The sequence below is a fragment of the Heloderma suspectum genome, chromosome 4 (genome assembly GCF_057233095.1).
Source record: "Heloderma suspectum isolate Gila_16-S chromosome 4, 16-S_ref, whole genome shotgun sequence".
Lineage (NCBI taxonomy): Eukaryota > Metazoa > Chordata > Lepidosauria > Squamata > Helodermatidae > Heloderma > Heloderma suspectum.
This window is the reverse complement of record NC_139461.1, coordinates 204,208,887-204,227,948: the sequence shown is the minus strand read 5'-3', so window position 1 is coordinate 204,227,948 and position 19,062 is coordinate 204,208,887. Positions and strand designations below refer to the sequence as shown.

Sequence of the window (19,062 nt, the reverse complement as noted above, 5' to 3'; positions counted from 1 at the left end):
GGGAGGTGGTCTCTGTCACAGACCATAGACCTTGAGTTTGGAGAGGACAGCAATGAGCTCCCCAACCTAGTAATGAAGCATCTGTTGTTAAGACTGTGGATGGAAGAGAGGGAAGAAATGGCATTCCCCGAATCAGATGTGTAGGATCCATCCACCACGTCAAGGTGTGAGCAATATGTCTTGGTATTGCAAGCCTGACCAGAAGCACATTGTTGGTGGCATTGAAAGTCCAAATGAACCAATTTCGTAAAGGCCTCATCCATAGTCAGGCCAACTTCACGACTGACACTGTCACTGCCATGTAACCCAACAAACACTGAATGTTGCGTGCCCTGGTGCGGCACCCACAATATACAGAAATGGCCCAGTTGATCAAGGCTTTGACGTGATTTGAGGGAAGATACGCCTGGCCAGTCCTTGAATCAAGTACGGATCCTATGAACTGGATCCTTTGTGTGGGAGTAACCTGGGATTTCTCTTTGTTGATCCTGAGTCCCAATGCTTGGAGAAGGTTCGAAACGATTACAATAACGTGAGATAGGGCTTCTCGTGATATGTCCACCAAAAGCCAATTGTCGAGGTACGGATAGACCTCTATGCCCTTGATACACAGGTAAGCGTAAACCACCACCATACACTTTGTGAACATGCATGGGGCTGTTGACAATCTGAATGGCAGAACTTTGAACTGCAAGATCTCCAGACTGATGGTGAAGTGGAGGAATTTCCTGTATGATTCTTTGATCGCTAATTGGAAATATGCATCCTTGAGATCGACTGTCACGAACCACAAGCCCTTTCAAAGAAGTGATAGGATCATAGCTAGTGTAGTCATTCTGAATGTCTTAGTAGTGACAAACTTGTTCAGTTCCTGAAGATCCAGAATGGGTTGAAGGCCCCCATCTTGTTTGGGCACAGTAAAGTACCTGGAAAAAATGACCTCCATACCGAGTCTTAGGTGAAGGCACTGAATAGCTCCTTTCATCAAAAGAGATCTGGTTTCTTCTTGGAGGACCCTTGAAAGTGGCATGGTCCTTACTGCACCTAACAGTGGAAGGGCATCAAATTCTATTCTGTGTCCTTGGAGAACAATAGCCAGTACCCACTTGTCTGATGTTATTCTTGTCCAAGCTGCATAAATATTTTTTAGGAAATCCCCAAAAGGTAGCTTGTAAGGATCGATGCATGGGGGAAAGGGGCCGGAGTCAAAGATGATGTTTAGAAGAACAGTCTCCCTTAGTTTTCTGTTGATACTTGGGAAAGGAGTAGTTCTTCCATTGCTGTTGGTGAGGTTAGTATCTAGGTGCTCAGTCCCCAGATTGTTTAGGGAGATAATGTTGCTGCTGGCAGTACCAATGACGAGGTTTGTATGAGGTGTGTTGTTGCACTTGGCCTATGCCCATTTTACGAGCAGTAGTTCTCACCTTCTGCAAGAAATCAATTTGCTTGTTGGTTTTTGCCCTCTCCATCAAAAAGCAGGTCTTCTAATCTCGATCTAGCCTCTTGAATTAGACCAGCGGATTGGAGCCAAGCATGTCGCCTTAAAGAGACAGAATCAACCATAAAATTTGCAATGCAGTTGGCTTGGTGGTAAGCCATGTTTATCTGCTGGCGGGATAATCTGGATGCCTCTGAGTGAAACATTCTTGCCAGTTCCCTTTGCTTCTCTGGGAGGTAGGCACTAAGCAAATCCATTTTTTCCCAAAGGAACAATTAGTACCTGGCCATCATGGCCTGGTAATTTGAAACTCGAAGTCCCAATGCTGCTGAGGAATAAAGGTGATGTCCCATAACATCCAACTTACAGCCCTCCTTATCCACAGGTGAAGCATGCAATTTTTACAGCGTTCCTGAACAGATGCCACAATTATTGAATTTGGTCTGGGGTGTGCAAAGAGGAAAGAGACATCTGTCTCTTGAACCCCATATATGGACTCAAGTCTCTTTGAAGTTGGGGTCATGGATGAAGGTGTCTTCCAAGTCTGTTGTACAGTGCACAAAAAGGTTGGGAGAAAAGGAATGGCCACTGGGCTAGACATGTCAATGGTGATGGCATCAAATACAAGGTCAGGAAGGTGTCCTGTAGGTTGCTGCACTTCAATCCCTAGCAACTAAGCCATTCTAAGCACCTGCTTGGAAAAGTGCCCCATATCCTCAGAAGGTATCCTTCATTCCCACCACATCATCTGGAGATGAGACAGAAGGCGGGATGGAGGAATCGGAAGAACAGCCAGACTGGTAGTCTTCTCCCGAGTCAGGTGATGGTGCTGCTTGCATCTGGGTTGGTTCTCCAGTACTGAGAAGTGGAACCGGAGAAGTAGGATTGTCCCAATGCTCTTGTGATACTATAGATGTAGTACTACTGGTGGAGGAAGTAAGAAAACATCCTGGGTTTCCGACTGTGGAACTGGCCTGGACTGAAAATTTATTTATTTATTTATTTCATTTCTATACCGCCCAATAGCCGAAGCTCTCTGGGCAGTTCACAAAAACTAAAACCAAACAACACACAATAAAACAATTTAAAATATATAGAACATTAAAACCACAATATAACAATACAACCACAATAAAACCTAGCAGCAGTACAGGAGTTTAAAATACAGATTTAAAACAGCAAAGATAAAAATTTAGAAAGCTAAAATGCCTGGGAAAATAAAAAGGTCTTCACCTGGCGCCGAAAGGAGTACAATGTAGGCGCCAGGCGAACCTCACTAGGGAGCTCATTCCAGAGCCGGGGTGCCACAACAGAAAAAGCCCTCCTCCTAGTAGCCACCCGCCTCACTTCCTTTGGCAGGGGCTCACGGAGAAGGGCCGCTGATGATGATCTTAAGGTCCGGGCAGGCACATATGGGAGGAGGCGATCCTTCAGGTAACCTGGCCCCAAGCCGTTAAGGGCTTTGAATATTAACACCAGCACTTTGAATCGGGCCCGGAAATGGACTGGCAGCCAGTGCAGCTGGAAAAGTACTGGAGTAATATGAGCTCACAGGCCAGTCCCTGTTAACAATCTTGCTGCCCTATTTTGGACCAGCTGAAGTTTCCGGACCGTTTTCAAAGGCAGCCCCACGTATAACGCATTGCAGTAATCCAGACGAGAAGTTATCAGAGCATGGATAACTGTACTAGGCTATCTCTGTCCAGATAAGGGCGTAGTTGGTATACCAGCCTAAGCTGATAAAAAGTGCTCCGTGCCACTGAGTTCACCTGTGCCTCAAGTGACGGTTCTGGATCCAAGAGCACCCCCAAACTATGAACCTGATCCTTTAGGGGGAGTGCAACCCCCTCCAGAACAGGTTGAATATCACCTAGCCGGGCAGACGAACCACCCACTAACAGTACCTCCGTCTTGTCTGGATTGAGTTTCAGTTTATTAGCCCTCATCCAGTCCATTACCGTGCCCAGGCACTGGTTCAGAACAGCCACTGCCTCACCTGGTTTTGATGAGAATGAGAGGTAGAGCTGGGTGTCATCCGCATATTGATGGCACCTCAGCCCACACCTCCGGATAACCTCCCCCAGCGGTTTCATGTAGATGTTAAACAGCATGGGGGATAGAATAGAGCCCTGTGGAACCCCATGGCGCAATTGCCATGGCACAGAGCAATAATCCCCCAGCACCACCTTCTGGAATCGGCCATCCAAGTAGGAGTGGAACCACTGTAGTGCAGTGCCTCCACCTCCCAACCCAGACAACCTATCCAGAAGGATACCATGGTCGATGGTATCGAAAGCCGCTGAGAGGTCCAGGAGAATCAACAGGGTCGCACTCCCCCTGTCCCTCTCCCGGCAGAGGTCATCCCACAGGGCGACCAAGGCAGTTTCCGTTCCAAAACCAGGCCTGAAGCCCGATTGAAATGGATCTAGATAATCCGTTTCATTCAAGAGTGCCTGGAGCTGTCCTACAACCACCCGCTCAAGCACCTTGCCCAGGAAGGGGATGTTGGCCACTGGCCTATAATTGTTAACATCCTCTGGGTCCAGGTTAGGCTTTTTCAGGAGTGGTCTAATTACTGCCTCTTTTAAAGCGGCAGGCACCACTCCCTCTCTCAAGGAAGAATTTACAACCTCCTGGACCCAGCCGGACAACCCCTCCTTGTTTGATTTAATAAGCCATGAAGGGCAAGGGTCAAGCACACAAGTGGTCGATTGGACTTGGCCAAGCACCTTGTCCGCATCCTCAGGCCTCAGTAACTGAAACTCATCCAATAAAACTGGACCAGATGGTGCTCTGAACGCCTCTACCAATGGAACTGCATTAATGGTGGTGTCCAATTCATGACGAATCTGAGCGACTTTATCCTCAAAGTGCCGTGCAAACTCGTCACAGCGTGCTACCGAGGGTTCCACCGTCTCTCTCTCTGGCCCAGAATGTAACAGGCCGCGAACCACTCGGAAAAGCTCCGCCGGACGACACTGAGAAGATGCAATGCTGGTGGAAAAGAACTGCCTCTTTGCCACCCTCACCGCCACAGAGTAGGCTCGATAGTGGGCTCTTACCTGTGTTCGGTCAGACTCAGCATGAGTTTTCCTCCACCTGCGTTCTAGCCGTCTCCCCTCTTGCTTCATTGCCCTCAGCTCAGGTGTATACCAAGGAGCTGGCCGGGCTCTACTCAGAGGGAGAGGGCGCTTGGGTGCGATCGTGTCAACCGCCCGAGTCATCTCTGCATTCCACAGAGCGACCTGGGCTTCGACAGGAGCACCAGCCATACCAGCAGGAAAATCCCCCAGAGCCCTCTGGAATCCATCGGAATCCATTAATCTCCGGGGGCGGACCATTTTAATAGGTCCCCCACCCTTGCAGAGGGGAAAGGCCGCCAGAAGTCTAAACCTCAGCAGGAAGTGATCTGACCATGACAAAGGGACGGATGTTAATTCCTCCACTTTCAGATCACCATCCTCCTGCCCAGTCAAGAAAACCAGATCAAGCGTGTGTCCTTTTATATGCGTTCGGCCGATGACATGTTGGGACAGCCCCATGGTTGTCATGGCGGCCATGAAGTCCTGAGCCGCCCCGGATACAGCGGCCTCGGCATGGAAGTTGAGATCCCCCAGGACCATCATCCTGGGGGTCCTCAACACCAAGTCCGAGACCACCTCCGTCAGCTCAGGCAGGGAGTCCGATGGGCAGCGGGGTGGGCGGTACACCAACAGAATCCCTAATCTGTCCCGGGTACCCAACACAAGGTACAGACACTCAAGATCTGCACTCGAATGAGCAGGATGCCTGGAGAGGGAGATTGAATTCCTATAGACCACGGCAACCCCCCCTCCCCGACCCTCAAGTCGGTGTTGGTGCTGCAACCTGAAAAGGAGTATAGGCCGGAGAGGTTGGTCCCCCAAAATGAGAATGATCAAGGAAAAGATCTTGATCCCTTCTAAATCTCCAATCTTCATCCCGCCATGATACATTGTGTGTGTGTGTAGGGGGGGAGAAGACCAGCTGGAGTATCGATTCCAGTCATGGAATGGAGAACGGGAACCATCACAATCGTAATGTCCACATCGATGATCGGTACTGAGGAGGTAAGGTTCTTTGTTGAGGGGATGACGATGGTTGGTACCGAGGAGAGTGTAAGACAGCATCCTGATGACCTGGTGTTGGAGACCTAGATCTCCAGTCCCGATCTGGTCAGGATGAAAGAGATGGTGTGTCTCTCAGTTCACCCTCAGAAGCCATAGAGACTGGGTCCAAAATCACTGTCTGTGGAGGTGATGCCATAGTGTGTATAGGAGAATTAAGCAGAGGAGGTGGAGGCGAGCTATCCCGCTCCTTTTCTTGCTGCTTAGAGACTTTTTTCTTCTTTCTCTTGTCCAGTGCGTCAGCAACTGGTTTGGGGCGTTTAGCCTTTTTGGAAATCTTTTTTGCCACAGAAAGGGTTAGAGACCTACCCTAGTTGGTGGGTCTGCTCTAACCGCTTCTGGTACTGGTGAAGTGGGAGATGTTTGAGCCGCAGAAGCTGTCTCCTTCGCGCTCGTTGAAAGGTTGCTCACAAGGTGTCTGAGCCTTAGGCATGTCCACTGCCTGAAGGGCTCGTTGCCAAAGGATTTATTTTAGCTGATCTGCCCGATTCTTGTGTGCCTGCTTTGATAGCGATGGCAGCGATGACAGGCTTCCACCTTGTAGGATTCACGCAAACTAATCAGACAGAGAAAATGACCATCTGAAGAAGGCACTTTACTGCCACAAGCAGTACATTTTCTAAATGGGGTGTTTGGGGCCATAAACTGCAAGACTCGTCGCTAATGAGGCGATTCTAATCCTTCTCTTTTTAAAAAAAATAAATGAACGAAAAGTTGAGACAAAAAGGAAAAATATAGAAGCAAGAAGATCGCGAATAGCTCAGCGTTGACTGAAAATTCAAAGAAGATCCCTATGAAGTAACCCTGAGGTGGTCGAACAGGAACTGAGGGGAAGGCAGGAACCTGCACAGTATATAATATAGATGGTAGGGGAGGGGTTCCTGCCAAAATCCTGCTCAGTTTGGAAGTTTCCCGAACAAGTCTCCGTGCAGGCACAGAGCCCATGTGTGTGATGCACAGAGACTATGAAGAAGCATTTTATTTTACTGTGTATTAATGCATACATGTATTAATAAAAGGTCAATCATCTCTTTACCATTCCACCCCCATTTCCCACACTGTATATGAGTCAGGTAAAGTTCAAGCACTTCAAAGCAGTGTTGCCACAATGGGCTAAAGATAGCTAAAAAATTGCTATATTACACAGCTGTAGTAATCTCTTCCATTAGTTTCCATTCCTTGCACTGTATTGCTGCCTACAAAACATGCCTCAGTGCTAGCTTATGTCCTGGCTCTTCCCTTTTACACATTGTACAAAACACCCCCAGGTATGGACAGAAAGTAGATCTAAATCTCCTGATAGATTTGCAGTAGATTAGCAAGGATTTCTCACTCCCAGTTTAACAACAGCAACAACGAAATGGCACAAGCATTCCCACCCTAAATTATGCTACTGAAATGAAGAAAGCTTGGGGTAACCAGGAGTGGATTGTTATACGGAAGGACTGAGAGCACAATTCAGTTCTGATACTCAAAATAAATCCTTGGGCTTAGAGTTCTTTAATTCTAAGAGTATATCTTTTGCACCAGGCTCCGGTTGGTGTATCCCTAGTAAAAAAACAAGGTAGATTCCACAAGCCTGAAGTCTGTCCACCCCTTTATTAGCATATCCACCATCAGAAGGACTACTAACCTTAAAGGTGTCTGCCAGAATTTCTGCACCACGACGATTGGTCCGGTTTGAAAGACCCACAAAAAATTCCCTGCCTGGGAAGAGAAAAGATTAATTGGTATGATCAAGTTCATATGCAAGGAAATTACCAACAGCTTTCCCTTTCAATGTAGTTAAAATTAATGAAGTTTGAATCTCTACAGAGAAACCAATTACAGAAATATTTTTTTTAAAACACTCACATGCACAATCTTGCAACATCAGATTTAATTATAGCTTACAAGTATAGCATCAGCTATTTTCTTTTAAGATTCTGTAGAACAGCTCAGATAGTTTAATAACTTACTAATTGGCCTTCTGCTAGTACACAAAAAATCGCATTTTATTTGAAATACTTTTATACCACCTGTCTTGTAAAACATATCCAGGCATTGTAGAACAGTAAAACCATGATATAAATATACAACACAACTAAAACATACTAAAACAGAACCAAAGTCCATTAAAAATGGGGCAGGGTGAGGCATCACAAATGACAGGCATCACAAGCCATCAAACACCAAGGAGAATAGAAAAAGTATTCAACATGCACCTGTTGGCACATGTTTTATTGGTGGGGGGAAGAGTATTCCAGAGAGTGGGAACCACCACAGAAAAGGCCCTCTTTTCTGTTGCTGACTTTAAAGGATCAGAATAAATGGGGACTGGTTTTATACATTCCCTGCTAGAATGGTATGACAGAGATATATTTATGTCAGGAAAAAAGAAAAGAAACACAGTTCTGAAAAGCCAGAAAGCTTGTGTATACTTCCAAACATACACTGGTTCATTAAAAAGTATTACTATTCCAGCTTAGTCTCTTGTCCCCTGGGATCAATACAGGAATCAGTGCTGGTTCTGGAGGGGTATTAGGCCCAATGCTCTCAATGAGCTCCCCTCCCTGAATGGATCCACTTCCTCATCTCTGTTGCAGATACCCATTCATTTGCCTCTCCCTTTGGGCTCAGCACCCCCACCCCCAAATTGAGAGAGAGCGAGAGAGCACAAGTAAGGCATGCAGAAGCACATGTTCCTTCTTGCTCCCCTCACTGATCAGAGAGGATAGGTGAACAAGCAGCAACAATAAGGAGAAGCAGGGCCTGGAAACACCAAGGATTGACAGTAGGCCTTGGCAGTTGCCCAACAATGTCAGCCCCTGATGCCGGCCCTAACGGTAATATTATTCCAACACCTATATATTTAATCAGGCAGAATGTCCTCCTCACAAATTATATGTACGTGTTGGCACATGACACAGGCAAAACTGGCTGTAGATTTTGTGTGCCAACTAATGCTGTTGTAGGAAGTACCAATGTGATCTGGACAGCTCATGTGATTAGCATGTCTATATGTTATCGATGCAATGTGGAGCTTAATAAGTCATTCACACATCACATAAATAATAAGTAAAGGGGCCGGATGACAGTTCTTTAGGGGTCCCATTTCACTACCACCTCGATGCTTAGGCGGAGAGTCTTAGGTTATCCAGAATGGTACGGTTTCTGCCTCCTGTGTGGTTGATCCCACGTCCCTCACTATATCTTCATCCTCCCATGTACTTAGGGTAGATCATGTGGTCATGTACCAAACTTACATAAGCCATGAAAATTTATCTATGCAAACACAGCCGTCTGTAATTTTTTAAAAAATGGTAAAATTACAGTAGGAGTGTAGGCTGCAGAATGAATAATTTATTTCCTGACTAGTACATTACATTTTACAATACACTTTTATTACATTAACTGATTAAGACGTAAGCTAGCACCCATGCTAAATATTACTGTATTTGTACTTTGTTTACTTCTCCTACTTCACTTATTATTTTGACACTAGGGAATTTCTGAATTAGAAAGTTATTTCCTGTACTCAAAGCCTCATGTCACTACTTGGTAAACAAATTAACTAATAAAATGTTACATTAGGAGAAACTGCAGATAGGTGTTAATCAGTACCCTACTATCAAGATGTTTGTGCAGCCAAAGCAATAAGTGGCAAAGTTATTTTTTATTACTGTACCTGTAAATAAAACATCTCCTCCATCTAACGTTGCATGTTCATCTGTCATCTCTACAATATTCAGGCTAAGGCTTTCAAGTGCTCTCTTCATTGCTTCAACCTGTTTAAAAAGGATACACTTTAGAATTCCATTTAAGGCTACAATTCTAGGCATATTTTTTAAAATGCTTACTGATGGGTTTCAAGTCTGCTTTGCTAGAACATCCATAAATTGAATCAGAAAGAGATGCTTGGAAACTTCTTTAAAAACAACATAACAAAGTATAACAAAGCTTAAAGAAATATCTTCCAATCTGGCGGAAATTTACCAAGCTGAAAAAATTAGCATTGCCACTGGTGTTAACAGGAAGATCTCCTCCCAAGACTTATTTCAGTGAAGGTAAATTCAAGGGAAAGATAAGTCCCAAAATAAATCATTTTTAAAAACTCATAATGATCCAAAGAAAACATTTCCATATTTAATGTGCAGCTTTGACTTGTGCCAGCCTTGGTTTCTTTGGGATATGGTTGTCTTGAAGACTCTCCAAAATGCATTTCAAAGACAACACTTTCACTGTGGATCAGTCATGCATGTCTTGCAAAACTGAATTTAACTTTCAGGAAATCTACCAGAGGTTTGTCTCTGTAAAGTCTTCTGGGTATCCACATAAAAGCACTTCAAGCATACTTACTCAGTGATACTACTGAACTAGAACACTTCTGTGCCCAATCACCTTTGATCTTACTGTTAACAGATGCCAATTATGCTAATGTATGGGGATGTGAAGTAGACCAGTGCATTCAATTAATAAGTCAGGTTTTCCAAGTTGCCCACTTCTTGATAAGGAAGGAACTGCTCTGCTATGATTTCTGTGCCAACTCAAAGCACTTATTCCTTGAGAAACATTAAATATTTAATTTTGTCAGCCCTGGGCATTTGCCTGGGTATAATTGCCCAAGGCAATAAAATAAACCCTGTTCATTTATCAAAAATTAAGTGCTTTTAGACTCCACACTCCTAGCAATTCAGTGACTGTTTTGGAACATGGATATTGCTGCAGCTGCACCCTACAAATTTCTGGTTCCCTGCCTACACAAGGCACCTACTGGTGTGAAGAAGAAAGAAGTGACAAAGCTAACATGAGAACCAGCCCTACAGTTCTACTGATCACTCTGATCCAAAACATAGAACTCACTGCCATAGGAAGTGGTCATAGCAATAAGAAAAGCTGGGTGAAAGGAAAGTAAGAGACAAGTTCTTGGAATATCAAGATCTATGCTAGCACAAAGAGAGCAATGCATCCTCTGTGATGAAACAGTAATGCCAAGTGAATTGGCTAAGGTTGATAGCAGGTTAATTTATCTTTCTGGTATAGAAGGGAGGAGGGTAGGTGAGTGTAACTAGTGACAGAAATTGGAAGCTGGGCCACATAATTTAAAAAATGTATTTGCCCCCAAATGTCTATACTAATCAGTTTTTTAAATTAATACTTAATATATTGTACACAAATATGTAATTAAGCAAACATGGTACAAAACATTAAATAATAAAACACTGAAGGTGTGACGAGAGTGGATGATCTCAGTTTGCTAACAATTAGCAATACTGATAGTATGAAGCAACATTTCAAGCCTCAAAATCTCTCTCTCTCTCTCTCTGGGCCAAACCAGACACGACACAGGAGTTCTGTGATCTGATTTAATGACCTCTTTGCCACGGCTTAATAGCAATTGTGGGGGCCCTGAATAAGAAATAACCCCTTCCCCCTCCACCATTTTTTTCTGATCAAAATCATCCCCCCCAGCTGCTAAAATGCATAATGTAACCATATTGTCTCCACTCCCCATGGAGTATTAGCAGCTGCAGGGAGGGAGATTTCAATCAGAAAATGTAATGATCCCAACTTCCAGTAGCAACACAGATATGAGCACAGTGGGCAAAGGACCAGTGGCACAGACTGGTACAACACTGGACCTGAACCCTGAAACTTGGCCTAAGCCTAACAACCAGGCTCCCCTGAGCTCCCACAAGACTCATTTTGCAAGCCCAGTATTTTGAGGGGCAGGCATCCTCAACCACAGGGCCTTGGGTTCCACTGAGCCCAGTCACTAGTGCAGGCAACAAATCCAGTAAGAAATCATGGAGAGCTGATGTTAAGCTAGAATCCAGGCCAGAGGTCTGCCCCTTAAAGCCTCTACACTCCCCAGCAAAGGGGTGGAGCCTGAGATGAATAGTCTGGAAGTATAAAAGAGCTCAATTGAGACTATGCTCTTGTGGGGAAAGTTGTCTGCTCCCTGAGCTCTGTCTGGGGTCCTGAAAGACCTGCCTCTCTTTCTTGGAATCCTGAGTTGTGATTGAATCCTGCCTCTCCTCTCTCTTTGTCTACTCTACTTGCTGGACCTGCATCCTTTGACCAACCAACATGGTCTGCTTTGCCAGGACTGGACAGGAAAATGGCATGAGGGGAAAGGGTTAATCTTCCAGCACTATGCCCTAAATCCAGTCTCACCCCCCAACTCTGGTGCTTTTAAGGAAATCTGATCACTGATCTTCTACTCCATGTCTATGTTTGGTGCTCTCCCTTCTCAGATGTTCTTGCACAAAAAAGAATTGTTATATATATCGGATCCTGCTTCTAAGGCACCAGTTCTACATTAGCTATAATATTTTTCTCACAAAAAGAACTGCAAACAAATGAAAGACAACAATAAGGTGAAAGGATTACATGTGCCTTGCATTCTCACTTGCTGGTTTGCAGTCATTTTCTCTCCAAGTCTCCAAAAAGTCATATGTTTTTCATATGAAGAGTACTAATATTTTGCAGAGGATGAAAGGGAAAGTGATAGTCTTATCCACAATGTTTTACATGTCAGGAAATGCTGACTAAAAAATTACAGGGACAGATTCCTTTTTAGCCAAAACCCAGAAGTTTTTTCATCTGCAAGACAACACAAATAAAATTCAGTAGGAAATATGCTAGCTTGGGTGGTTATCAGTGGGTTCAGTGCTTACTTCCATCTGATCAACTTAGTAGTAAACACCCAAGGGGAGGGGGGGGGAAGCATTCTTTTCCTTTCATCCCATCTTCTTTCAGTTAAAAAGGATCCTCAGGTTAAAGTAATATCGGACATTTGATATGCAAAGCATAGGATACCTATACCTGCATTTGGGTAAAGACAAACATAATGGGTTGGGTCCAGACATAGTCATACTTAGAAGAGACACAATGAAATCAATGAGGCTTAAGTTAGTCATGACTAATATGACCGATTGATTTCAGTGGGTCTACTCTAAGTTGCTAAATCTGGGTGGGTTTGTAACATTGTAGCCTCCAACCAATAGATGCTTTCCACTGGTGGATCTTTCCCACTGAAACGTCAACATGTGGAAAATGCACAGCCGCATTTTTTAAGTGCCCATCTTGCAATGGAATTTCATTTATTATATTTCTATACAGCCCCATAGCCGAAGCTCTGAGCACAAAAATTAAAAAAACCATTAAAATACATTACATAAAATATAAAAGCATTCACGTAATTACATAGAACAAACAACACACAACAATGTATTTCTAAAACAATTTGGAACAATCAGCCAGAGACAATCTGGAAGATGTATACTTGAACAGGAAAGCAGAGAAACTACTTCCACCACTCTCATAGTGCTACATTTGTACACACCTTTCATCTTCCTTAAGAAAGCTACATGTAGACTCAACTTTTGGCTTGAGAACATATAATACAAGGCTTTTATAATAACTGCTACCCATTGATATATCAAGTGGCTGAATACTTAAGCCTTTATTGCTCTGTGCAGTGATTTTTCCTCCTAATAAGCACATTCCTGTTGTGAAATGGAATGTATCTAATCCATAATAAATCTGGTTGAGAGACTCTGGGCTTAAGCCAGCTAAGCTCTGTTTGAAGGAAAAAGATATTAAATGTGTTTGATGGCATTTATAAGAATCTCGTTTCCTCAGCCCTTGCACTTTAAAAATGGAACTCATTAGTCTCTGCATAGATGTAGTTCATTAATTACCTCAACTGCTTTATGTAAAATATCCATCCTCTCTATATTTGTGCCAATGTGCTTTGAATGAAAGACATTTCTTAAAAGTTATTTATTGGCACTCAGTTATCTCAGGTCTGGCAACGAAACAAATGTTTTCAAAATGAGAGCAGAAATGACAGACTGATGAGAAGAAGGAAGGACAGAAAAGAAATAGAGAGATGGCTCCTTTGTTTTCTTAGCTGTCCAGTCCAAACAGCATGCAACATTTTACAAAATGGGTTTGCAGCTCAACATGTTGAATAAATGCCTTTGAGGAAATCTGGATATATATCAAAATGCCATAGTTCTACTTGTCTTCATATGCATTCTTTGAAATGGCTAGCACAACAGGTATATGTAACTTAAATCTACATAGGAACTGAAATGTCATTTGGTGGGAGCTGAATTTCTTCCTTCATGACTGCTTTGTTGAAAACTTACTGATATATAGTGGGCTTGGGGAAAGTATGTAAAATCTATCTCTTCCCCCTAAGCCCTGTTCTGTGAAAACAAGTAGGAATACAAGCAAAACTAATAGCACTGCCTCTAAACAGGTATCTGAAATGCCTACAGAAGCAAACAAATGAACATGCACTACAGGACATTATTTAGGCTCTTTCCAATGTTACGTTCTGAGGATTCAGCACCACTTTCCACAAATATGTCCATTCTTTAATGCTCCTGGTCAAATGGATGTTAGAGCAGCTCTATGGGTTATGCTTTTGAGCTTGACTCAGAAGCTTGCAGCACATATCCAAACATACATCTCCTTCTCATCTGTAACTGAAAACTCGGTTTTCCAAATCTATGTACTAATGTTGGCTTCCATGTACAAAAGTAGGCTTGCATTTCCATGCAGACATAACACCCAGGTGTATTGTCTACTTTTAACCATCACACACCTTCAACCAGGCCCTATGGATGAAGTCAAAAGGATCTGCATATCCATAACTAAGCAATAGTTTTTTCTCATCAGTTTCAGTTACAGCCATTTTTTTCTCTGCTTCTTATGCAGCTTTTGAATCTCTCTTAGATTTGAAAAGTACTTTGTGCAAGAGCTGTAAAATGGGAATCTGGTTTTTAAAAATGACAACACTTGGTATGGATTACAGACTTATACAAACGTGTGTTTAGAAAGAGGGAAAAAGTATTTTCTAAAAAATTGAGGCAGATCAATGGAGAAGGGTAAGGAAGGGAGAACTCTTTCGAAGAGTACTAAGATATGGAGATAAGTTGTAAAATTATGGGAAATGTTTGATGAAAATTATTTAGCTTGCTGCAAAATACTAGTAAAAATGTGACTGGACAATTATGATGATAGAAAATTTACGTCTTAAACAAGTATGCTGAAAAGCAACATTCTAAAGACTTTTTTGCTCACAATTACAAAGTAGCCAATTGTTGGCTGCTGGACTGAGAGAGGAACAGTCTATTCTGCCTGGGCATGCACGGTAGGCCAAGAATGCACCTGCATAAGCCAAGCATTCAATATCTTTGAGACACCTAATATCCCATAATACCCAGAGTGACTGCTAGTTCCAAGTCCACCATTGACCACATGCCTTGTTGTGACCCACTTTTTTTTTTTTTTGCAATGAAAAGTATTTAAAATTCATGAAGCTTGCTGAAAGCTCAGCTGTCACATTCTACTCATTCCAAAGTCCATGGGAAAAAAAGAGCATAATGGACATTTCAGCTGGAGCTATTATTTCCTGTGAATAACCAATATTCCATTAAATTGCTAATAAACCCACTTGAAGATGTTGATAACAATCAAGCCATACAGGAGCATTCCATTTTCCTAACCCCGAGATGTCAGATTTCACTTTGTACAGTATTGCTGTTTCTGTGCTGTTTGTTCAGAGCTTGACACAAGGTATTCAGAACACTGATTCCATTTCAGAGAGCACTAGCTGCTCTATTTTAAAGGGACTGAAATAGCCTTTAGGTGGGAATTACTGTTGAGTCCCCCAGTTTAATTATTATCATTATTGTTTATTAAAGAACCTAAAATGAACTAAGCACTGTATAAAAACATTAAAAATAAATAAAAGTCTTATTTAAAAGTCTGCCTGAAGTTTTATAATCAAATAAATTAAACACATAATACAAGGAGGGGGAAAGGGGCGGGGGGAGAAAGGAAGAGAAGAAAAACTAATTAAATAATAAAATACTGTAATCATGAAAATGATTTTGCTTGCTTAACATGCATTTCCGAAATAATTATGAAAAGTTACGGATTTAATAGGAACACATGTTTAATAGTGGAAGTGGGAAAGGAAGTTTCACAAACTAGCATCCATGCTCACATGTACACCAACATTATTAGAGCAAGACAAAGCATTGGAAATGTTATATCGGCATGTTTTGACTTCTTCAAATTTGTATCTAGAATTACATTTTCTGAAATATTTTTATTCTAAACTTCTGAAATATTTCTAGTTTCTTCTTCTTCTTCTGAATACACTGTCTTCAAAGGCTTCACTAGGCTGTACTCCTATACATCCTTACCTGGGGGTAAGACCCAATGAACTGAATGGGACTTACATCTGAGTAAATATTATGGGACTGCACTATTACAGTGCAGTCCTATAGTTGCAGAATTAAGTCCCATTCAGTTCAGTTAGCCTTATTCGCAGATAAGTAGCTATAGGATTGCAATCTTAGGCTGCCAAAGTCCATAGTAAAACCTTTGGGTGCAAGGAGCATTGGAAGTGGGGGAGGGGAGAGTTATCTGTTAATTATTTATAATTTAATGTTTATTGCTTTCCTTCTTGTTCAGCTGTTGCCTGTTGCTGGGGGCTCCAGGACGTGAATTGGGAAGCTTGTTGTCTAAGAGCTACGTAGAGCTACACCAAGGCTTTAGAGTGCAATTCTGGCACGGAAGGTAATCCATGTAGAATTGCGTCTGTTATATGAATCGGCCCTACCTTGCACAGCAAAAGGAAGTCACAGATTCAGAAAGGTGTGCAAAGGAAAATAATGTCTAGCACAGCATCTGCCAATTGACAAAGGAACAGCTTTCTCTAAGTATATACCCAATGGGAAAGTCAACTAAAATCCCTTTAATGGTTTGCATTTAGTAGGAAGGTGAGGTTAAGACAGAGAGTGAAAAGGAACAACATAGCTCAAATAAATTCTTCACATCTCAAGGCGAAGGTTTGGAGAAGGCTCTTTCTATATCTATATTTCATATCGAAGTTACAATGCCTACACGGGCAAGCATAACACTGGATGTTTGAACATTTTAAGATGGAGATCTAAAGTTGAGCAAGTTCAAATATGTAGATTCAGCAACAGTTTAACTTCCTCCATTGCATAACTGTCTGAGGTCATGAGAAGTAATGATTAATGATGACTGACCAAGTGGCAACTGATGATAGCAGTTAATTACATAGCTTTCTAGTTATCAAGCACCAAACAGAATCAGCACAAGCTATTCTAATGGCAGCTGAACAGCATTTCTTTTTGGTATTAAGTGCTAAGGAGCTACATATATCTAAAAATATGTTTAAGGGCAAACCTGGATGATACCTTAAATGGGCAGATGTTGCTGAAAAATGCACCTATGCATTTAATTGCCCCTTCTCCCTGGAAACTGACAACTTACCCATGCCCTGATATCACAAGACAACACTGTACATTTCCACTTCATTGTTTCACCTTGTTGGCTGTCACTGGGCTGTGGGTGGGAGGGATGTGTAGGCAACGAAATGTATGACATCAAGACATAGGTAAGTTGTAGGGGAACTTAAACACATGCTTGCCATTTTCAGCAGCAGCCATGTATTTATGGTAACATCAGGTTTTCTCCAAGGCAGGACCTGCTGCACTAGTCTGAATTTCCAAACCCATACAACCTCCAAAGTGTTTTGCTGCATCATGCAACACTACAGCACATCCTGTGATGCTGAACTGGTAGAAGGGCACTAGTATCTGATCCCATCCACTTTTTGTCTTGAATTCAAATGATTCAATCTGATTTACTGTAAATTTAACACTCATATAATAAAAGCTTGAATGGAAATGTTCTTAAAACTGATACACTGAATAAATAAGAGTAATTACAATGTTTTCCAGCCATACACACATTCTTTTAATTTAATTCAATGACCTACATTTCTTAACTGTGCTACATATCAACCTTTCCTTAAATGTAAATTACAGTTTTTCAAAGGATAGCAGGTGATTGTTCTCCGCCAGCTTATATTTTGGAATGTGCTAATGCTCTATTCACTGTATACTTCCTGAGGGTATATGCTATCAAACTGTCATCCAAATAAATCTGCTTTCAAGGATCAGTTCCTTTGTAGGCCTGTCAGTTGATTTCACACAGATTTCAATATAAACTTTAAATTAATGGTCCAGATTCTCTTCCTGTTTAGTGGGGTGGGGGAATTGTTTTAGTTCAAGTTCAGGTCTTAAGTATATTGGAGAAAACAAGCCTGACCCTTCTTGAAGCTACATTGCATAAGAAAAAAGGTGTTCCTGGTAACATAGAAAACAATACAAACTCATTTTCAAACCCATGTAGAAACAGAGAGCATGTCTTCTTAAATATAAGCCAGAAAGCACAAGTATACCATAGAATCATGTATTACTTTATAGCTGACCTAATAATATATTGTCCTTTCTTGGTTCTTTACAACCCCCATTACTGTACCATGATGCTGAATGGGAACAGAAATGTTGTAATTTATGAAATCACACAAAATGGAAAATAATAGCATCATGGAAAACTAGTAAATGCATTCAAGAAGTACAACTAACCTAACGTGGTTGTTTCAAGGACTTCACACAAGGGGCTAATTTTACAATAAAAATCTGGAATCCTGCATCCTTTAGAAAACAGTGTTTTATGCTTGGAGCATTCACATAAGAAAATGAAAAGAAAGGCAGTTTTCTGTATTCCTTCTCTATTCCAGTGAACCTTTTTGGAACTATTCATCTCTCTGCCACATCCAACACTTCTCAATAAGATGTCCCAAAGAATCAGTTAAAATAGTCCATACAAGTGGTAATTCAGGGCCAGAGCAAGGATTTTTTGCTGCTCTAAGTCAGGGCTGGGTAAGAGCACCACTGCACAAAATTCTGGGAATGATTCTCAGTGTGCATGGGAAGCAGTCATGATGCATCCAGCATGACAGGTAAATGCGGAGCTGTGTCATCTCAAGATGCTGCATACTCTGCCTGCATAGCATAGCCAAACCTGTCGTCATCGTTTGCTACCAGCAGCCACTTCTTTCTATTATTTATTTATTATTTAGAATCATAGAATAGTAGGGTTGGAAGGGGCCTACAAGACCATCGAGTCCAATCCCCTGCTCAATGCAGGAATCCAAGTCAGAGCATCCCTGACAGATGGCTGCCTAGCCTCGTCTTGAATGCCTCCAGTGTGGGACAGCCCACTACCTCCCTAGGTAATTAGTGCCATTGTCGTATTGCTTTAACAGTCAGGAAGTTTTTCCTGATGTTCAGCCAAAATCTGGCTTCCTGTAACTTGAGCCCATTATTCCGTGTCCTGCACTCTGGGATGATCGAGAAGAGATCCTGGCCTTCCTCTCTGTGACAGCCTTTCAAGTACTTGAAGAGCGCTATCATATCTCCCCTCAGTCTTCTCTTTTCAAGGCTAAACATGCCCAGTTCTTTCAGTCTCTCTTCATAGGGCTTTGTTTCCAGTCGCCTGAGTATCTTTGTTGCCCTCCTCTGAACCCTCTCCAGCTTGTCTGCATCCTTCTTAAAGAACTGGACACAGCACTCCAGATGAGGCCAAACCAGTGCT

At 42.3% G+C, this 19,062-nt stretch overlaps 1 protein-coding gene across 1 annotated transcript in view; it reads right to left on the bottom strand.

Annotated features, from left to right (window-relative positions):
* The window catches only part of DDAH1 (dimethylarginine dimethylaminohydrolase 1), a 110,893-nt gene that overhangs the window by 43,800 nt on the left and 48,031 nt on the right, over nucleotides 1-19,062 (bottom strand). Inside the window, exons 2-3 of the mRNA XM_084852038.1 lie at nucleotides 9,251-9,350; nucleotides 7,217-7,290 (exon numbers count right to left, since the gene is read on the bottom strand). Of these exons, the coding sequence (XP_084708164.1) occupies nucleotides 7,217-7,290; nucleotides 9,251-9,350 (174 nt within the window). The remainder of the gene's footprint in view (nucleotides 1-7,216; nucleotides 7,291-9,250; nucleotides 9,351-19,062) is intronic.